Source organism: Arachis ipaensis, chromosome B10, assembly GCF_059453495.1.
Source record: "Arachis ipaensis isolate K30076 ecotype BB chromosome B10, ASM5945349v1, whole genome shotgun sequence".
Classification (NCBI taxonomy): domain Eukaryota; kingdom Viridiplantae; phylum Streptophyta; class Magnoliopsida; order Fabales; family Fabaceae; genus Arachis; species Arachis ipaensis.
The window spans coordinates 109,704,359-109,725,409 of record NC_142435.1 but is presented as its reverse complement, the minus strand read 5'-3'; the positions used below and the strand labels follow the sequence as shown (position 1 = coordinate 109,725,409).

The 21,051-nt window shown below is 33.4% G+C and overlaps 2 protein-coding genes and 3 pseudogenes across 2 annotated transcripts; 1 reads left to right on the top strand and 4 right to left on the bottom strand.

Annotated features, from left to right (window-relative positions):
* The first annotated feature begins 162 nt into the window (after nt 1-162).
* Nucleotides 163-1,766, top strand: LOC148581284 (uncharacterized). The gene is made up of 3 exons (XM_088492338.1): nt 163-685; nt 1,106-1,683; nt 1,746-1,766. Exons 1-3 carry the CDS (start codon nt 163-165, stop codon nt 1,764-1,766), a joined length of 1,122 nt encoding a protein of 373 aa, XP_088348464.1.
* Nucleotides 1,767-5,694: 3,928 nt separating this feature from the next.
* LOC148581283 (uncharacterized) lies at nt 5,695-6,537 on the bottom strand (annotated as a pseudogene).
* Nucleotides 6,538-7,359: 822 nt separating this feature from the next.
* Nucleotides 7,360-8,318, bottom strand: LOC148581282 (uncharacterized; annotated as a pseudogene).
* Nucleotides 8,319-9,200: 882 nt separating this feature from the next.
* On the bottom strand, nt 9,201-10,145 carry LOC148581281 (uncharacterized; annotated as a pseudogene).
* Nucleotides 10,146-16,615: 6,470 nt separating this feature from the next.
* On the bottom strand, nt 16,616-19,373 carry LOC107620831 (transcription factor RF2b). The gene is made up of 4 exons (XM_016322939.3): nt 18,919-19,373; nt 18,334-18,466; nt 17,608-17,692; nt 16,616-17,047 (listed from the first exon to the last, which is right to left on the bottom strand). Exons 1-4 carry the CDS (start codon nt 19,329-19,331, stop codon nt 16,668-16,670), a joined length of 1,011 nt encoding a protein of 336 aa, XP_016178425.1. The 5' UTR covers nt 19,332-19,373; the 3' UTR covers nt 16,616-16,667.
* Between the last annotated feature and the right edge of the window lie 1,678 nt (nt 19,374-21,051).

The following is a 21,051-nucleotide window of genomic DNA, read 5'->3' as shown; positions in this document are numbered from 1 at the left end:
TGTTAAGGGTGAATTATAAAGTACAGATGCAAATTTATGGATATTCTGTTTTATTCACAAACAAAGTAACAACACAATGAGCAACAAATCAGAGACTCAGAATCCTCATATAATTGCTATAACGGTGGAGGGTGCCAGCCTTTAAGTGGCACCCAAAGAAATATGAAACTACTCTTGTGGAATTGTCGGGGTTTGGGGAGATCCCTGACAATCCACAATCTTAAAGGGATTTGCAAATCTTACTCTCCCGAAGTTGGTTTTATCTGTGAAACAAAAAATCAATCTCGACAAGTTGAAGGAAAACTAAGATCTTGTGGTTTCAAAGAATGGTTTATTGTGGATCCGGATGGATTATCAGGGGGTTTGGCAATGGCATGGAGGGATGGTTGCACTATTCAGATTTTACAGCATGGTAGATTCTTCATTGCGGCATCAGTTCTGACAGCTAGTTCTAATGATCCCTATGGTGTTCTAGGTGTTTATCTCAGTTCAAATGATCAACATAGAATGGCTCAGTTTGCTGAATTAACTTCAGTCTCCCAACAGTTCGATGGTAAAATTGTGTTAATGGGTGATTTTAATGCCATTTCTAATCAATTGGAGAAAGCATGTGGGGGTGCTAAATCTCCTTCTTCTATTAAAACCTTTAACAGGTTTATTAATGATAATTCTCTAATTGATATTGGTATGTTCGGAAGACCATTCACTTGGTCAAATAGACGGAGTGGTGATGAGTTGATATAGGAAAGACTGGACCAATTCCTGGTAGGAGTTGATTGGCAGCAACTCTATCCCAATGCAGCGGTTCTTAGACTGTCAGAATCAGGCTCAGATCACTCCCCTCTTCTCTTAGACTCTAATCCGAGAACTAAGAGATCTAAACGCCGATTCAAATTCCAAGAAAGATGGTGTTCTAATGATGAAATAAGGCAGATTGTTAGAGAGGTTTGGCACGAACAGATTGATGGTTCATCCATGTATATCCTAGCTCAAAAAATAAAGCGTTGTCGGCATAAGATTGTCAGATGGCAGCAAGAACACAGATGTAATTCGAAGGTGGAGATTGATTTACTACAGTCTGAATTAGAGGAACTTCGTTTAGTAGGAATTCATGGAGGTGATATCATTTCAGAAATAGAGGACAAACTTGAAAAAGCTTTGCAAAATGAGGAATCTTATTGGAAAGATAAGTCTAGAGTCAAATGGCTCAAATCCGGTGATCAGAATACAACTTTCTTCCATCAGAAATTTAGAAATCAAACCCGAAGGAATAGAATTTGGCAACTAACTGGCAGTGATGGTGAAGTGGCTACTTCAAATGCTAGTATTGCTTCTGTGGCTGAATCTTATTTCAAGGATATCTTTTCCTCCACTTGTCATGAGAACCCTGAACCTCTGTTTACTGATTTTGAACCTAAGGTTACAGCTCAAATGAACCGTAGGCTTCAAAGACCAGTGACTATGGAGGAAGTAAAACGTGCAACATTTAGCATTCATCCTCAAAGTGCTCCAGGAGATGATGGTATGACAGCAAAATTTTTTCAAAGCTTGTGTAACATACTTAGTGGTGATGTGTTTCGAGCAGTTAAGAGCTTCTTTTCAGGGGGCAGAATTTTGAAGGATTTTAACCACACTCAGATCTATCTTATTCCCAAGATTTCTGATGCTAAAGATATGACCCAAGTAAGACCAATAAGCCTATCTTCAGTCTTTTACAAGATTATCTCTAAAGTATTTGTACATAGACTTCATGGTATGATGAATAGACTAATTAGCTCTATGCAGAGTGCTTTTATTAAAGGCAGATTAATCTTTGATAATATCCTAATTGCTCATGAGTGTATGCATTACTTGAAGAACAAAAAAAGGGGACTCGAAAATAAAATGGCACTAAAATTATATATGAGTAAGGCATATGATAGGGTGGAATGACACTTTCTTTGGTTTATATTGGAGAAGTTTGGTTTTGACTCCCGGTGGATCATGTGGATTCGAGAATTAGTGACAACTGTTTCTTATTCTGTTATTGTGGAAGGACAACCTTATGGTTTCTTCAAACCAAATAGAGGTATTCGACAAGGAGATCCTTTATCTCCCTATCTTTTTCTTTTCTGTGCAGAAGGTCTTTCCTTCTTGCTACACAAGGCAGAACAAAACAGACTAATTCAGGGTCTTCAGATACATAGGCGATGTCCCAAGGTCAACCACCTCCTCTTTGTTGATGATTCCATCTTATTTTGTAAGGCTAATCCCGAAGCATGTTCAAATATCCTGCATTTATTGAATTCTTATGAAAGCATCAGTGGCCAGAGGGTAAATCTTAATAAATCTGCTATATTCTTTAGCCACAACACTCTCTCCACTACTCGTACACTACTGGCTAGCTCTATGAATATTAATCATATTGGGACTCGGGATAAATACCTTGGTTTGCCTTCTACAGTCTCTAAATTGAAAAAGGCTTCTTTTAGTATGATAAAAAAAAAAGGTTCGGAAAAGAATCCAAAGGGTGGAAGCGCAATCTTCTATCGTCAGGTGGTAGACACGTATTGCTTAAGGCAGTGGGAGAAGCTATTCCTATTTATACATTGTCTTGCTTCAAGTTGCCTGATGGTTTAATTTCGGAAATTCACTCTCTACTTTCTCAGTTCTGGTGGAGACAAAAAGATTCTGAAAGGCGGATGGCTTGGATTAGCTGGGACACTATGACTCGCCCACGAAAAGAAGGAGGCCTTGGATTTAAAGATCTCAGAATCCAAAATCTGGCGCTTTTAGGCAAACAATTTTGGCGACTCGTAACACAGCCTACTTCCTTATTATCAAAAATCCTAAGAGGTAAATACTTTAGCAATGGTAATGCTATAACGGCAGAAATTGGAGTCTTACCTTCTTGGGGATGGAGGAGCATACTGGAAGACCGAAAGATTGTTGAAAAAGGTCTTAATTGAGCTGTGGGTACTGGAGAGAATATCCGAACCTTTGAGGATCCTTTGCTGCCTCCTCCGTATCTTTTAATGATTTCTGACATGCCAAATAGACATGCTATTTCTGAGTTGGTTCCAAGAGTTAAAGATCTAATTACTGAAGATAGGAATTGGAATTAGAATCTCATTCAAGAATTATTTTCCCAAAACGTTGCAAACAGGATTTTGTCAATTAAAATTCAGCAGAGTAGGAACAAATTGCAATGGGATTTGAATAAATCCAAGCAATATGATACAGCTTCAGGTTACAGAATTGGCTATTTATTTTACCATCCGTCTCTGGAGCTTTGCCCTAATTATATGCAGCAGAAAAAGCCGTGGATTGATCTATGGAAATTAAACTTGCCTCACAAAATTAAGCTATTTATCTAGAAAGATCTCCATGGCCGGCTTCCGGTGCTTGCTCAGATTCATCACCGCATCTTATCTATATCACCAATATGCCCCTGCTGTCATGAAGCAACCGAAACAGTCACTCATTGTTTGATCGATTGCTCTAGAATTAAAGATGTATGGTCTCAGAGTTATCTTCGTGACTGTCTTTCCCCTCAGAGTCCTAATGACTTTTGGACATGGTGGACTGCATCAACAGAGATGCTTAACCCGTTGAAGAATGCTGATCGTAATCCTCAATTGCTTGCCATCATTTGCTGGAACTGTTGGAAAACTCGCAACCAGTTGATTTTTGAAGGTTCTACTTCAATGCCGTCTGCCATTCTAGCAAGCTCTGTCAAGTTGCTCCGTGAAATCCAAAGAACTCCCAATTTAGGTCGTCATCTCCATGAGGCAAGATCTTAGTTGCATTCAATTTGATTTATCATTCTTTCTTCTTTAAGTTTTTTCTTCTTTTTTCGACCACGCACCGTTGAATGAATACCTTCAGTGTAGTGTTTTTGGAAAATTCCCACCTTTCATTATGCTATCTTGCTTTTGGACACCTTTGTATTCCATTTTTCAATAAGTAATGAAATATAACCTATTATCTTTAGAAAAAAAAAAGGTAATACATAGTCTGAGTGTTTATTATAAATCTGCAAGATAACGTAAGAAAAAGAAAATAAAATTATAATTAATATACTGTAATTACGGGATGTTATTGTTATTATAAAAAAGGAAAAAAAATACGAAATAACATAAAATTCATTCTTAAAGATGAGTACATGTATCAGTCTATGTAGAAGGGAAATAGTAAAACACTGTCTCCATAAGATATTAAATACATTTTTTATCTTTTTTTTTAATCCTTTTAATGTTAAAATTTCTTTTTTTATTGTATTAAAAAATATGAGATTTATTATTAGAATGTGATTTATTATATTTTTAGAATAAAGTAATTACACACATAAATTTAATATTAACTGAATTTATTTTATTTAAACTAACGGATGATCATGCAATAATAATAATAATAATACTCTAAATTAACTTTTAATAATTTTGTTTCAAATAAATTAGTACTTAATAAAAAAATATTGACATAATAGTTCATGCTATTTTATAAAATTAGATAAATCAATTTTAAATAATATAAGAGGACAAATTAATTTCTTCTATCCTCAAATTTTAGATAATTTAATTCTTTAATCGTATTAATTTTATAAAAAGTGAATAAAATTAGTATTTTTTTAACAGAATTACGAACTGATTTAGATTATTCTTTTATTTTATTAGATACTAATATATCTAATATTTTAGTTGTCTTTGAATCTTATCATTATGGTCATTCAAATTTTGAATATTAATTTTTTATTCAAAATTTAAAATTTTTGCAACTTAAATTATATCTTATCTAAATTTTAAAATTATTAATTTTTTTCAAATCAAAATGAATTGATCCAATCCAAATAACAATTATTAGAATCGGAATGAATAAAAAAATAAATTCAAGTTAATATAATGTAAATTCTTATCATTTGAATCAAATTTTATTAGATTGAAAAATAAAATAAAATAAATATAAATAAAATTGTAATAAATTATATTGATTTTATTTTTTAAATTAATCTATATATATTGCGTTTCAAAAATGCTATATAATGTATACGAAAAAATATAAATATTTTTTAATCTTTAAATAATTTAAAACATATATAAACAAATATAAAATATGAAATTTATTATTTTTAAAAGTTTTACTCAGTGCATGCATATTTAAAATCTTATCATAGTCTTCTAATAAATTTTAATGTTAACGCCATAAGGACGTATTCTGATGTGCACATAAATTACACCTTTTTTTTTAAGTTGGGTCACTTATTTTAACCCCAAAAAATAAATAAAAAATAAAAAATTTAGATAAAATCTGTACAAATAGATCTGTACAATAAAGTGATCTAATATACACAATTTAGCTTATTTAATATGTTGGACTAAACATATTAAATTATCATTCTACTTTAGTTTATGACAATAATAAAAAAGTTTTGTGTTCTACAAATTTAATCTAACAGAATATATAAATTTAATTTTAATATTAGTATTTATTATTTTATCTTATCTTATCTTTAACTTATATTTATTTGTTCTTATCTTATCTTTATTTGCTTTTATCTTTCATAGGTCAATACTCTATATATATTTAGTTTTACCTTCAATTCAATTTAATTCAATTCAATCAATCAACAATCAATAAAAATTCTTTCATCTTTTATTTTCTTTTTCTATTCTTTCACAATTTTATCCTGGTATCAGAACAATTTCTATATTTTTTTTAGTTCAAAGCTTGGATTTCTTGATCCAATTTTGATATCTCTTATTTTATAAAATTCTTCCAATTCTAGTTGCCTTTTCTTTGCTTCCATCAAGGCATCTTCCATATAAACATTGTAGCCAATTTTTCCATCTTCTCAAATACTAAGTGCCATTCACCCAACATTGCCTTACACATGGAATATTTTTTATTCGTTTTCTTACTTAACCGCTCCGAAATCGTAGACTCGTCGTCATCTTCCTCCTCTTCTTCTTCCTCTTCCATCCACTCTCTCTTCCCCTTCCTCTTCCACCCACTCTACTTCTTTGAATTCATCATCATTTGTGTGAACCTCTTCCTCTTCCTCTTTCTCTTCTTTAGTGAAATTTATACCGGTTTCATCAGAACAATAGTTATTACTGTCAACAAAGAAAAAAATCGATCGAGGTGGCAGAGGAAGTATACGCCAGTAACGAGAAGAGACCAGAAATACATTAAGAAAATTGGATTAACAAAGATGATAGATCCCCGGAGAACTGCAGCAGGCGTAACCACCACCAGCAACCTCTCCAGAATGAAGAGAATTCTCTGTACCCACGGTGGCATCTGGCTGGTCACCACGGCGGTATAGAACCACCGAAATACGTAGAATGTGGGCATGATGGTGTCAGTAAACAGCACCAGAGAAATAAACGACCACGTGTGAGGATCATCAGTGCTAGGGCAAGTGGCCACGGTGTGTGCTGCACATGGCCACCATATTGAAGCAGTGACGATGGCGATGAAAACCAACGCATTACGCTCAATCAAGAAAGCCTTGAACTCAACTTCTGACCTTTCTTTTTCTGTCATTCTGTTTGCCATTGTTGACACTGTTTAATAAAGGTTATTAGATTATACTACGCGGGGAAAAAGAAGGTGAAGCCCTGTTCAACTATCATTCATGGAATAGTAACTATGGCCTGTCTACGCCTTCTTCCAGCAGTTCCATCTGCGTCTTCTTCCGACAGTTCCGTCTGCATTCTGTTTCAGCAGTTCAATCTGCACTCTGTTTTAGTAGTTCTATTTGCACTCTTATTGCGCTCCACGCGTCCTCTCTATTTTATCGCGCTCTACGCACCCTCTTTTATTGCGCTATACGCGCCCTCTGAAGATCAATCTTATCGCGCTCTACGCGCTTTTTTTTAAGATCGCTGCTTGCTCTCTCTCCCTCAAGCACATTATTTCCTTTTATATTTTTGCCGTCGGCAACTCTAGCTTCATCGCACGCATCTACCTCTGCATCACTGCGCCACACGCGTCTTCCTTAATCATTTCATCGGAACTTATCCAAACTGTGGATTATTTTCAATCCACCAGCTTGCGGAGGCGTATTAAACTACTCTTCTACCTTAGTCCTTGACAACAATAAAGAAGTCTCATGGCCCACAAATTCAGCCCAACAGAATATATGAAGTCAGTTTTAATGTTAGTCTTTATTATTTTATCTTATCTTATATTTATCTTATATTTATTTGTTCTTATCTTATCTTTATTTGCTTTTATTTTTCATAGGCCTATGCTCTATATATATTTAGTTTTACCTTCATAATTTACAATTCAATTCAATTTAATCATTCAACAATCAATAAAAATTCCTTCATTTTTTCTTTTCTTTTCCTATTCTTTCACAATTTTATCATGGTATCAAAGCAATTCCTGTTTTTCTTGGTTCAAAGCTTGGATTTCTTGATCTAATTTTGATATCTCTTTTTTTTTTATATAAAATTCTTCCAATTCTTGTTACCTTTTCTTTGCTTTCATCATGGCATCTTCCATAAACATTGTGGCCAATTTTTCCATCTTCTCAAATGCTAAGTGCCATTCACCCAACATTGCCTCACACTTCAAACATTCTTTATTCGTCTTCTTACTTAGCCACTCCAAAATCGTAGACTCGTCATCATCTTCCTCCTCTTCCTCTTTTTATTCCTCTTCTTCTTCCTCTTTCACACACTCTACTTCTTTGAATTCATCATCACTTGTGTGAACCTCTTCCTCTTCCTCTTCCACCCACTCTACTTCCTTGAATTCATCCTCACTTTTGTGAACCTCTTCCTTTTTCTCTTCCTCTTCTTGGTCTTTTCCATTATCATGATCTTTTTCTTCTTCTTCTTCTCTCTTGGCAGAATTTATACTGGTTTCATCAGAACAGTAGTATTACTGTCAACAAAGAATAAAAATTGATCAAGGCGACAGAGGAAGTATACGCCAGTAACGAGAAGAGACCAAAAATACATTAAGAAAGTTGGATTAACAAAGATGCATTTCCAGAGAACCGCAGCAGGCATAACCACCACCGGCAACCTCTCCAGAATGAAGAGGATTCTCCCTACCCACAGTGACATCTGGGTGGTTGCCACGACAGTATAGAACCACCGAAATACGTAGAATGCGGATATGATGGTGTAGGTAAATAGCACCAGAGAAATAAACGACCATGTGTGAGGATCATCTGTGCTAGGGCAAGTGGCCACGGTGTGTGCTGCACATGGCCACCATATTGAAGCAGTGACGATGGCGATGAAAACTAACGCAATACGCTCAATCAAGAAAGCCATGAACTCAACTTCTGACCTTTCTTTTTTTGACATTCTATTTCCCATTGTTGAAACTGCTTAACAAAGGTTATTAGATTATACTACACGGGGAAAAAGAAGGTGAAGCCTTGTTCAACTATCATTCATGAAATAGTAACTATGGCTTGTCTACGCTTTCTTCCGGCAGTTTCATCTACGTCTTCTTCCGGCAGTTCTGGTGCATTCTATTTCAGCAGTCATGTCTGCATTTTATTTCAGCAGTTCAATCTGCACTTTGTTTTAACAGTTCCATCTGTACTCTGATTGCGATCCATGCGCCCTATCTTTTTTATCGCGCTCTACGCACCTCTTTTATTGCGCCATATGCGCCCTTTGTAGATCAATCTTATCGCGCTCTATGCACTTTTTTTTTAAGATCGCTGCTTGCTCTCTCTCCCTCAAGCACAACATTTTCTTTTATATTTTTTCCATCGGCAGCTCTAGCTCCGCCGCACGCATCTCCCTCTGCATTACTGCGCCACACCCGTCTTCCTCAATCATTTCATCGGAACTTATCCAAGCTGTGGATTATTGACATCTTCCATCCACCAGGTTGCGGGGGCGTATTAAACTACTCTTCTACCTTAGCCCATGACAACAATAAAGAAGTCTTGTGGCCCACAAATTCAGCCCAACAGAATACATAAATTTAGTTTTAATTTTAGTCTTTATTATTTTATCTTATCTTATATTTATTTGTTCTTATCTTATCTTTATTCGTTTTTATCTTTCATAAGCTTATGCTCTCTCTCTCTCTCTCTCTCTCTCTCTATATATATATATATATATATATATATATATTAAGTTTTACCTTCATAATTTACAATTCAATTCAATTCAATCAATCAACAATCAATAAAAATTCCTTCATCTTTTCTTTTTCTATTCTTTCACAATTTTATCATGGTATTAAAGCAATTCCTGTTTTTCTTGGTTCAAAGATTAGATTTCTTGATCCAATTTTGATATCTCTTTCTTTATAAAATTCTTCCAATTATTGTTACCTTTACTTTGCTTCCATCATGGCATCTTCCATAAACATCGTAGCCAATTTTTTCATCTTCTCAAATGCTAAGTGCTATTCACCCAATATTGCCTCACACTTGGAACATTCTTTATTTGTCTTCTTACTTTGCCACTCCGAAATCGTAGACTCGTCATCATCTTCCTTCTCTTCTTTTTCCTCTTCTTCTTCCTCTTTCACCCACTCTACTTCTTTGAATTCATCATCACTTGTGTGAACCTCTTCCTCTTCCACCCACTCTACTTCTTTGAATTCAACATCTATCACTTTTGCGAACCTCTTCCTCTTCTTGGTATTTTTCATTATCATAATCCTTTTCTTCTTCTTCGTCTTCTTCTCTTTTGGCAGAATTTATACCAGTTTCATCAGAACAGTAGTTATTACTGTCAACAAAGAATAAAAATCGATCGAGGAGGTAGAGGAAGTATACGGCAGTAATGAGAAGAGACCAAAAATATATTAAGAAAGTTGGATTAACAAAGATGGATCCCCGGAGAACCGCAGTAGGCATAACCACCACAAGCAACCTCTCCAAGATGAAGAGGATTTTCCGTAACCTCGGTGACATCTGGCTGGTCGCCACGGTGGTATAGAACCACCGAAATACGTAGAATGCGGGCATGATGGTGTATGTAGGTAAACAGCACTAGAGAAATAAACGACCAAATGTGAGGATCATCAGTGCTAGGGCAAGTGGCCATGGTGTGTGTTGCACATGACCACCATATTGAAGCAGTGACAATGGCGATGAAAACTAATGCAATACGCTCAATCAAGAAAGCCTTGAACTCAACTTCTGACCTTTCATTTTCTATCATTCTATTTGCCATTGTTGACACTGCTTAACAAAGGTTATTAGATTATTCTACGTGGAAAAAAAGAAGGTGAAGCCCTATTCAACTATCATTCATGGAATAGTCACTATGGCCCGTCTGTGCTTTTTTCTGGCAGTTCTATCTGCACCTTCTTCCTGCAGTTTTGTTTACATTCTATTTCAGCAATTCAATGTGCACTTTATTTTAGCAGTTCCATCTGCACTCTTATTGCACTTCACGCGCCCTCTCTTTTTTATCGCACTCTACGTGCCCTCTTTTATTGCGCCATACGCGCCCTCTGAAGATCAATCTTACCGCGCTCTACCTGCTTTTTTTTTAAGATCGCTGCTTGCTCTCTCTCCCTCAAGCACAACATTTTCTTTTATATTTTTGCCGTCAACAGCTCTAGCTCCGCCACACGCATCTTCCTCTGCATTACTGCGCCACACACGTATTCCTCAATCATTTCATCGGAACTTATCCAAACTGTGGATTATTGACATCTTCCATCCACCAGCTTGCGGGGGAGTATTAAACTACTCTTCTACTTTAGCCCATGACAACAATAAAGAAGTCTCGCGGTCCACAAATTCAGCCCAATAGAATACATAAATTAAGTTCTAATTTAGTCTTTATTATTTTATCTTATCTTATCTTTATCTTATATTTATTTGTTCTTATCTTATCTTTATTTGCTTTTATCTTTTATAGGCCAATACTCAATATATATTTAGTTTTACCTTCATAATTTACAATTCAATTCAATTCAATCAATCAACAATCAATAAAAATTTCTTCATTTTTTATTTTCTTTTTCTATTCTTTCACAATTTTATCAAAACTAATATTTGCATTGTTATAATCAAATTAAATGAAAAGTGTAACACAATTTTACATTCCATATATTAATAAAAATAACATTACAAACATCTTTGATCTCTTATCACGTTAAATCGTGACTATAACTAAAAAAAAATTTGATAAAAAATAAATACTACATTGTTTTTAGTATTATGTCATGGTTTAAAATTGTGCTCATAGCTCAATAGTTACAGTTTTCTGAACTAAGATTGTGATTTTTTTCGTTGCTAAAATATATGACTATAAATGCATAGTCACGTTTTGCTTAAACACTCTATACTCATTCACAAAAATAAATATAGATGGATGATTGTATAAAATATTTTATACTTTTAATATATCAAAATTAAACTATTTTAAATTTACATACTATATGTTTATTGTTAATAGTTAATAAAAGTAAGGCGGTAACTTTAAAGCCAAGATATCTTCATCATTTGAATTAGTTTAATTTTTACTGTACCTATAAATCCTAAATCGATATATTACTGCTGAGGAAATAAAGAAGCGTTAAAAGATTATTTGAAATACGCCAAATGGACAAGTTGTGTGGTGTGGTTGCGTTCAATCAAAGAACTAACCATTAACAAGGCGTGCGCGTTTAATAAAAAAGACTTGAAGGATGGTTAATTTGTTTCTTAATGTAACAAAGCTTTCAATTCAATGCTTGAAACAATTAATTGATCTTAGTGATGTTCCTTTTTGTATCCATGTGGCCATTAATATGAAGAGAAGCTATGGAAAGAGTTGTAGGAAAAGTGGTGAAGATCTTCTATTGGGCCCTACCATGTTACTAGCACATGCATGTCCCGTTCTTTGCGGCCCATTTTATTCATTCCTCATTGTCAGAAAAAGATAAAAAGAAAACAAGAAAATAACATGCAAACAAATTTGGATTATGACTTGTAGATAAATATGTTAATTAACTAATTAATGATTAATCTATCTCCAAGTGGATAATAATATCAGTGATGGCTGATGCCTGACGGGTATGCAACATGAGATTCTTTTTATTTTATTTAGCCATTATGAATATTATTAAACGGTGCAGAATTTTTTCATAAAATTAAAAGATGGTGACCCATAAGTATAACTGTATAACATGTTTATAATTTAGCTTTGTAGGAAATGAAAATAGAATTGTATCTTTCAAAAAAAAAGAAAAGAAAATAGAATTGAAAAATTTGACATTCTTTCCTTGTGACATAGTTCTTTCAATATTATATATAGATCTAACTTTTGTATTTGAAATTTTTATAGTAGAATGTGATGTCTATGGTTTAAGCACGAGTATTAGTATAATTCAGAAAAAATTCAATAATTTTAGTTAATGAAAAATGTTAACAAACTTGGTTCTTGAGTTCAGCCATTCCCCCCAAAACTCAGTTAATAAGTACCTGTGGCCTTAAATTTATGGGGAGTGCTAGGGGAATAATGAAAATTTTGAACAACATGAACAACCACCAATCAAATGAAAATACACTACACTCTAATTTAATGCTACTAATGAAATTTACTCTTTTAACCCTATTAATTCACATTGTTTACACATTGTTCAAAAATCTTGTTGGTTGCTTATACTTTTCCTAAATTTATTAATTAAGGCAATGAAAAACTCCTATATATTAATTATCAATTAGTATTAGGTTGACAAACCTGCTAATCTTGTCTTATTATGCATCGAAAAGACAATAGAGGATGGTTCCTACGAGTGATTATTATATGTGAAGGAACAATTTCTGCTCATTTTTACTGAAGGATGTTTTCACCTTTTTTTTTCTTCATTATTTCCCCATTAATAAAATTCCTGGGAATTCACCCTAGATTCATACATTAAAAGCAAAAGATAAATAACCAATTGAACTTTGAGTCTCCGCTTTTTCAGTGCTAGCTAGTCAATATTTGTGGCTTTACCGCAAATTAAAGAAAGAAATTGAAATAGAATAATGCAACATCTAAGATATGGAGTGCGAAAACTTATGTCAGTTTTTGATAGAGAAGCGGAAAATGGATGTCCAAAATGCGAACGACCAAAAGGGAAAACCATAAAGTCACTTGCCTAAGCATTTATGAGCATGCAACATTCCACGTTTCTTGTTCATATATATGTGATAAACTGATAACTGAAAAGGCTCAATAATTATGGCAAGGAAGAAATTTTAAAACAAGGAGAAAATTGGTGCTTGAAAGATCAAAGTATTAAAATTATTAGGAGAATATCGTTTCAGGGTAGCAGTGGGTGAAGGACACTAGAAATGAGATCCACAAATAGGGTATGTGGACTAAAAGAAAAGAAAAGAAGAGTATTGTGATTTGTGAAAGTGGCTTCCACAAGGGTTGTCCCCAAGACCACTTGGCCAACATGCAAAATATGATGTAAAGACACACACAAATAAAGCATTATATGGATATGGATTTTGGAATTGAAGGCATTGACGTAAAAGGGTGGTTTGAGAGGTCACATTTCAAGTGGTAGTTAAGTAGTGCAGTGGTCACATGAATTTTGAACATATAAGACCGGTCTTTCAGAAGAAATGCAAGTTCAAACTACCATGTTCCAAAATCCAAACCCTACCATGTGAAATTATTTAAGAGGGTTGTAACCAATTGAGTTTTCGTTACAACATGTTTGGTGCCCACATATCTGTTGAACTGTTATGTTGTCTCTTATCTACTTTGGACCCTTAGGTTAGTTGTTTCAACAAGTGATTAGGTTGAGGTTGTTAACAAGTTGAAATTAGGTTGAGAACGAAGAGGGATAGCAGTTATTTTGATGTTACTACTTACTATGTTGAACAATAGTTTCATTCTTGACTTGCGAATGTTAAATTTGAAATGTGCACTGAACTGGTCAGAATTCTTATTTTTTTGGATCTGCACTTGGAACAATTTCTTTTCTTAACAAGAATTTCAAAGATAATATTACCAACTGAATCATTCGACCAAGGTGAGAGAAATATATAATGATTCCCAATTTATATCTTTTGTTTATACCCAAGAAAAAAAAGTAGTTATTTTAAAAGATTTTAATCCATTTGAATCACTTATAAGAACAATTTTTGTTGTTGTTAAGGCACCGTTTGGTTGATATACATGTATGCCAAAGACAGAAATATGATAAGATGTATTTTTTGTTTGGTATGTAAGACACATAAATAAGAGAGACATGAGTATACAAATATACTCACAAAAAATATGTATCATGTGTCTCTCCAATTAGTTGAGACAATAATTTTTAGTTTGAGACACTGAAATTTTTACAATTTTATCCCTTTAATATTTTTGTAATTCCATCCATATTCTTAGCATTTTCAATCTAATTTCCTTTTCTTTAACCACTCTTCATTTCCTCTCTCTATAATCTATCCATACCCTATCCATGGCTGTTGCCCGACTTTGGACTTTGATGGCATCGCCCTTCATTCTCTTTATGGTGGCATTGTTTGTCTTCTCTTTGGTATTGTTGGTCTTTCTCTCCCTTTTACATTTCATTCTTCCTCTCTTTGGTGGCAGGAGCAATTGCAGATCTATAGTGAAAACAACCATAAATCTCATTACAAATTTAGTCTTTTTACATCGACTCTGCCCTTCTTTCACCTCTCCTCATCTTCATATTCTTTTCATTCTTCTCTATCTCTTTCTTTTCTTTCATTTACCCTAATGCCTTGTTTTACCTTATATTTAATTTGTATTTATTTAAAATTTTATTTTTTAATAAAAATTTTGAATCTGTTTGTATTGTTCAATTGGGATGCTATTGAAGAATTTTTTTTTATTTTATAAATGTTGAATTTGAAATTGAATTTTATTTGTGACGTTATTTATTATGGATGGAGTGATAACTCATTCTCTGTTTGAGTTGATGTTTAAATTGATGGAAATTTGTGTTTGTTATGCTGTTTTTTTTAGCAATTTTGTTAGTTTTGATGCTTATGAGATTGATTTTGTTTTGATTAAGAATTACTGGATTAAGAATTACCAAACAAAAAAGAATCTGTGTTGGTTTGAAGATGGTGATGCCATGGTAAATTGTAATGATTTTGAAAGAGAGTGAAAAGGTTGAAGTGATGATGGCGATATAGGAACGATAAGGGTAAAATTGACTTTTTAGTAGAATTATGAGTTGTATGTTCAGTCGATGTCTTATTAATTACCAAACACAATACAAAATTAATTTCTTCTTGTACCGATGTATTCTTATGTATTTGTGTGTACGTTTTCATACTTTCGAAACAACAACCAAATACAGCCTAAAGGCACAAGGGGAAAACGCTAAAATTTGAATCCATGTTCTTCATGTATAAATTTTATGTTTACTTATGATCTAATAGTCTCCAATTTAAACATTACAACATTACTTAAATTTTTTTTATCAGATAAATTGGACAACTTTTAATCCTAAGTATTATAACATTAAAACCCATCTATACTACACACTCACACATACAATACTTAAAGCAGTCTCATCTATCATTTAATCTTATCAAAATTTAAAACTGGGTATAACATATCAAGAGGCACCATGATTTGCCACTTGAACTAATGCTTCCACTCCAACATTACCTAAGCAATGCTTTCATGGAATCTTGGCAAATGTGAAACAAAAAAGCCTGAGTGTTGAAAATTAAAAGGATGAACGAACGAAAAAGACAATAACGGATAGGATAAACTATAAAGGAAAAGAAGGGATCATAACAATAAGCAGTGTTCGCCATTCATTTTTTCCCGTAATTTTTTTTGGACATGAGAATAACTAGTAAGATATGTGATTGTGGACATTTAAGGCACTGTTCATTCAGATGGATCCTTCAAAAGTGACAGTAGAATAGCCAACGAAAACGTCAGCCTTTTTGTCCATTTCTACGGACACATGACGACCTAACCAACATCCATTGCATACCAGTTGAATTCGCAAATGAAATTGATGACAAATGCTTATTTGTACAATGGGTTATAAGGAGAGAACTGACACAAACACCGGTTAATGGGTTATTAAATGGAAGGCCAATTCTATTCGGCCTATGAATTAATGCTTAAATTTTACCTACTTTATTTTTTGTAATAAATTTTAAATTTTTAAAAATTATTTATTTTTATACCTTTTAAATTAAATATTAATTTTTAATCTTTTTTAATAAATTAGGCATCACCTTTTAGACACTATAGCAATCACCTAAATGAAATGTCAAATAACTAATTTGGATTGGTCGAGTGGTCAACTCACATAAGCAAGTGTTGGGAGTATGAATCTCACCTTGTGCATGCAGCAACATTGGCCAGTGACAGACCCTTAAATGAAGTTCATATCCGTAACAGATTAATCTTTGGCCTATCAGGATAGAGAATACCGTGGGCAACAAAAAAAATAGAATGTGAAATTAGGCAAATATTATCAAAGTTGTTATAAAATAATTTGTTAAAAGGAAAAGAAAACCTGTCATATAATTCAAAAATAAAATAACAAAAACCTGTCTCACTTGAGCTCATACATTAATTTGAACCCTAATAAAAATTGGGAGGAGAAGAGGAGTGAAGAGATCAATGAACAAGACAAAAAAATGTGAATTTTTTATAAATGAATTGAATAGAAAAACAAAAATCAATCACTTGTGTCAGACTATGAACAATCTAATTAATAAACAAGGAGGTGAGACATGTTGGTCAGTCAAATTTAAATCAAAAGGCATTGTTGATTTTATTAACAGAAATGGAGGGACCATCATGAATCAGAACATGAGGGATCGGATGACTTATGTCTAGCACCTGAAATTGGCCAACAGGAACAGGATCACTTGGCAACATGTTTGACAAATTGTATGGAGTAGCTACATCAATCAGCGGTTGAGGGGAAGACATATTAGGCAATAGTGGATGCAAAGGAGGCATTTGCATGGTGTGAAGTTCGCTTGCAAAATGTTGCAGTTGAAGCGAGAAGAAAGGAGCTTGAGAATATGAAGCCCGTTGCATTGCCAAACTATTCGAATTGGGACGAGTTACCATCTCTCCAGTAGCAATCTTGAGTCTATCAACTTCTTTTTTCAGTGCTTCATTCAGAGCTATGATTTTTTTTAACCAAAGAAAAAGGATGGTTGAAGTCAAGCGTGTTACATAAATCACAATATATTAGCTGAAAGATTAACAAAAACAAATACACTCTTAGTTAGTCATTGAGCATGAGGGGGGAAAAACTATTTTTGAGGAGTGCAAGCAATCTAATACTTATGAAATTGAACTAAAAATTGCATAAAAGGTTGTAAACAATAACATCTCAGAAAATAATAATTCTGCATTTCTGCTCATATTGAGGAAAAAAAAATCCTCATTATCAATCTGGCTTCATGTCATGATCCATGTCATGAAGACATGGATCATCCATGTGAAAGGCAGAGGAAGACTTAGGAAGACCATCTATGAGGTGGTCAAATGATATCTACATGTAAACGATCTCTCTGTAGACATGATACATAATAGAGCTCAATGATGTCGTTTGATCTATATAGCCGACCCCACCTAGTGAGACAAGGCTTCGTTGTTGTATTAATTTGGCTTAAAAAATTCTCATATTTTCTTTGTATGATTGAAACATACCATCACATATTTATCCAAAAATACATACCATCACATAACTTAGCTTGTTGCTCCATAGCTTGTAAGCGTAGCCTAAGTTCAGTATTTTCAGTAGTCAAACCAGTTGTATCTCTCTGAAAAAGATTTTTCGCAATGAATAAGTCTTAGGTAGTATTATATGAATGTGTTAAGCCTTCCATAACCTACTAGAAATTTTACAACTAGTAAACAACACACATTTAAAGAAAACAAAATGCCTTTAAAAGGAAAACAGAAAACATGCCAAAGAGCAAATAACAAATGACCAAGGAATAGATAGGTGGTAACTGTTCTTGATATTTACAAGATAACATATCTAAACTACACATGAAACAAAATCAAGTATATCGAACAGGAATAGGATCCTCACACATTAAGGGATCATCATGCAGCAGATCGAATGATACGGAACAAATATATAGCATGAGAGGACCCATATCCTGTCCAACCAATCATAAGTAATGAACTTTTATAATTCAGAAAGTTAAATATTCGCATCATGTTTTATGTTTTCGTGCCAATACTAAATAATAAGGAGCCTAACATATCAATCATTATGAATGATTAGAGTTTTGGGACAAAGTATAGCACACATTAATGCAGGTATATTGTAATGTACTGTGCATAATTAGGATGAAGTAATGATACATGCATTAATGTGTGCTTTAAAAAAAGCAAGAGAATGAAAGAGAAAAGCACATGTATACTAGATGGAATGAAGGCAGCTACTAAGAACCTGGAAAAGATTTAATTGGGCTGAAAGAGTAGTTGCTTCTGTTTGAAGAACCTGAATTTTTCTCTCAAGCTCCACCACATAACAAGCTCTCCTCTCCTTTGAGCGGGCCGCCGACTTACGGTTGGCCAAAATCCTGCACAATTCGGGGGTATCCTCTTTAACTAATAGAAATATGAATCACCATTTAAAAAAGGAATCATGAACAGCACGATTCCAGAGAATACCATGCATTTTCTGTTTAAGTCAATTTTAATATTTCATTGACTAAATGTGAAAATTGATTTATGCAATAGATACATTGTCGCCCATCAGTTATGAATTTGTTCACCAAATCACCATTGTAAATGCTTTTCAACTTTTCAACTTGGGGGCAAGTGGCAGAGAGCGCCACTATGGACCGTTGTGGCCCATGCAAGTGCACAATCGCATTTCCTTTTAGAAAAAGAAATGATCTAAAAAATTGAATCAAAATTTTCACCTAAAGCTAACTTACAGGTTTGAGCTAAGCTATAATAACGCTATTATTCCTATGACAATTGAATATGAAGATTGAATAACGAATGAGAGAGAGAGAGAGAGAGGAACCTCTTGGCTCGCTTGGGATCAACGGTCCATAATTCAGCAAGCTTGTCAGGGGACATGGCCTTCTTGGCCTCAATGCCTTCCAACAACAACGAAGAAGAAGAGGCGTCATCCGCCGAGTTGCTACGCCGGTGACCAGGCCTCACGGTGGTTTTATTGGTATCTACAATGGGCGCGGGTGCAGAGGCAGGTGATAGCGGAGGTAGTTGGTGGTCGGATACTGGCTTAGAGAGGGATTCAGCTGCTACGGAAGATGAGGAGGAGGAGATGACGGTTTCGTTGTTAGGAATGGAATTTTTGAAATCAAAGGAATCAACATCCAAATCCACATCCATATCGAGATCGAGATCAAATTCGTCGGGGATTCGGACATGTAGCTCCGATTGAGTTCGACGGTGGTGCGAGAACGAAATCATTTTTGGGTTTTTTTAGGAGAGAGGAGAGGATAATAAAACTAACTCTCTCTCTCTCTCGTATTCGTTTCGATGATTCGATCAGATCAAGATGTGTTAATTTTCCATTTTCCTCATGACACAGTTAGTTTGCGGTTTGGTTCGATATTTAGAAGAAAAATCATTCGAACCAATTATATATAAAATACTAGCATGATAACCCATGCAACTGCACGTGATCCATGTATTTTTAAAATTTTTAAATAAAGAATATTAAGATAAAATTAAAATATGTTTGATAAAAATACATATGTTATATTAATATTCAAATAACAAAAAAATTATTCTTACATTAAAATAGTATCACAGAATATAATAATTATTTAGCATGTTAATTAATATTATAATATGAAATTTAGAGCACACGATAAGATAAACATAAAAATAGCAATAACACAGTTCAAAAGATAAACATGAATAAGAACTATAACCAATATAATTTATGTATATAAAAAAGATTTCTTTGATTCATCATGTTAAAATAATTTATTTCTTGGATAATTTTTTTTTACAAAAATATAAGTTGTTATTTTTCAATACTAATAGAGATTTATCAAAAAGAGAGGACCGAATGCATAAAAAGATGAAGAACTTAAGGAAGATTTACTATTTTGGCCTTTCATTTTGTTTATTTTCTAATTGAAGAAAAAGAGAAAGGGAAAAAGAATAGATGTTTGAAATTTCTCATCAAACTTATTATTTTCCAAGACGAAAGAAAGAAATAGAGAGATAAGTGTAAAGGCTTCTTTGCGCAACTTCAACTCGTTCCTACAAATCTCTCAACCACTATCTTTTAATCCAAACTCTAACTTAGATGAGAAAGAGCACACTATAGAGGACGTTGCTTTTTGGTTTATCTTTTATTTTTTTTCTTTTTCTCTTTCTCTTCTATTCTTTATTCCTAAATATTGTGAAAGTGACGCTTGAATGAATACTCCATTGCTATTTGATTGTACAAAATATAGTTTATTTTTAATATACCATTTGAAAAATAAAGAGGTAGTATTTTAAAAATGGTTCCTAATGTGCCTCTAAATTTTTTCCAACTTATCATATTTAAGAAGCATGAATTCTTAAGGGTGCTGATAATATAATCGACAGATACTATTTTTTTTCTTCGCTAATTTTCAACCATATGTAAATTTTCAAAATAATAATGAATCCCAGTGGAATCATTTCAGAAAACGAAACAGGTAAAGCGAAAAAAGCAATAACTTTAATGGTTTTAAAAAAAAATAAAGGTGATATGAGTAATATAATTATGCAGGTGACTTAACAACGGTACAAATAGTTATTCAGAATCACAAAATCAAAATATAAGAAAAAATCCCTAATAGATAAGTGTTGTCGACACCTATTTTTCAATTCAGTCATAGATTCGTTTGTGATCGATAAGTGTTGCAGGAAAACATAAATGTCATAAAAAATCTAAGTAATACTCCAAACATATTCAGCCTTAATTCATGAATAATCTTTAATCATAAAAATCTTCATGAAGTGTTTCACAGAGTATCTTTAATATGCAGACATTACTTACAACTTATAAAAAATGTTGCTAACAACTTCCAATAAGTTATATTAATGACTATTCTTAAAAAAATGTTGATTATCCCAAAAAAGAGATATAAACTAATAAATTATGAAATGATTATGGAGAGTGGCATCCTCATGATTTTTCACCTAT

Bases quoted from the DNA above. Each gene is read 5' to 3' on its own strand.
- LOC148581284 (XM_088492338.1), top strand. From the start codon at position 163: ATGAAACTACTCTTGTGGAATTGTCGGGGTTTGGGGAGATCCCTGACA. The intron at 686-1,105 runs GTATGTTCGGAA...TTCGTTTAGTAG, and splicing joins TAATTCTCTAATTGATATTG to GAATTCATGGAGGTGATATC. The intron at 1,684-1,745 runs GTAAGACCAATA...ATTTGTACATAG, and splicing joins ATGCTAAAGATATGACCCAA to ACTTCATGGTATGATGAATA.
- LOC107620831 (XM_016322939.3), bottom strand. From the start codon at position 19,331: ATGATTTCGTTCTCGCACCACCGTCGAACTCAATCGGAGCTACATGTC. The intron at 18,467-18,918 runs GTTCCTCTCTCT...CGAATTGTGCAG, and splicing joins GATCCCAAGCGAGCCAAGAG to GATTTTGGCCAACCGTAAGT. The intron at 17,048-17,607 runs GTATGTATTTTT...AAAAAATCATAG, and splicing joins ACAAGCTAAGTTATGTGATG to CTCTGAATGAAGCACTGAAA.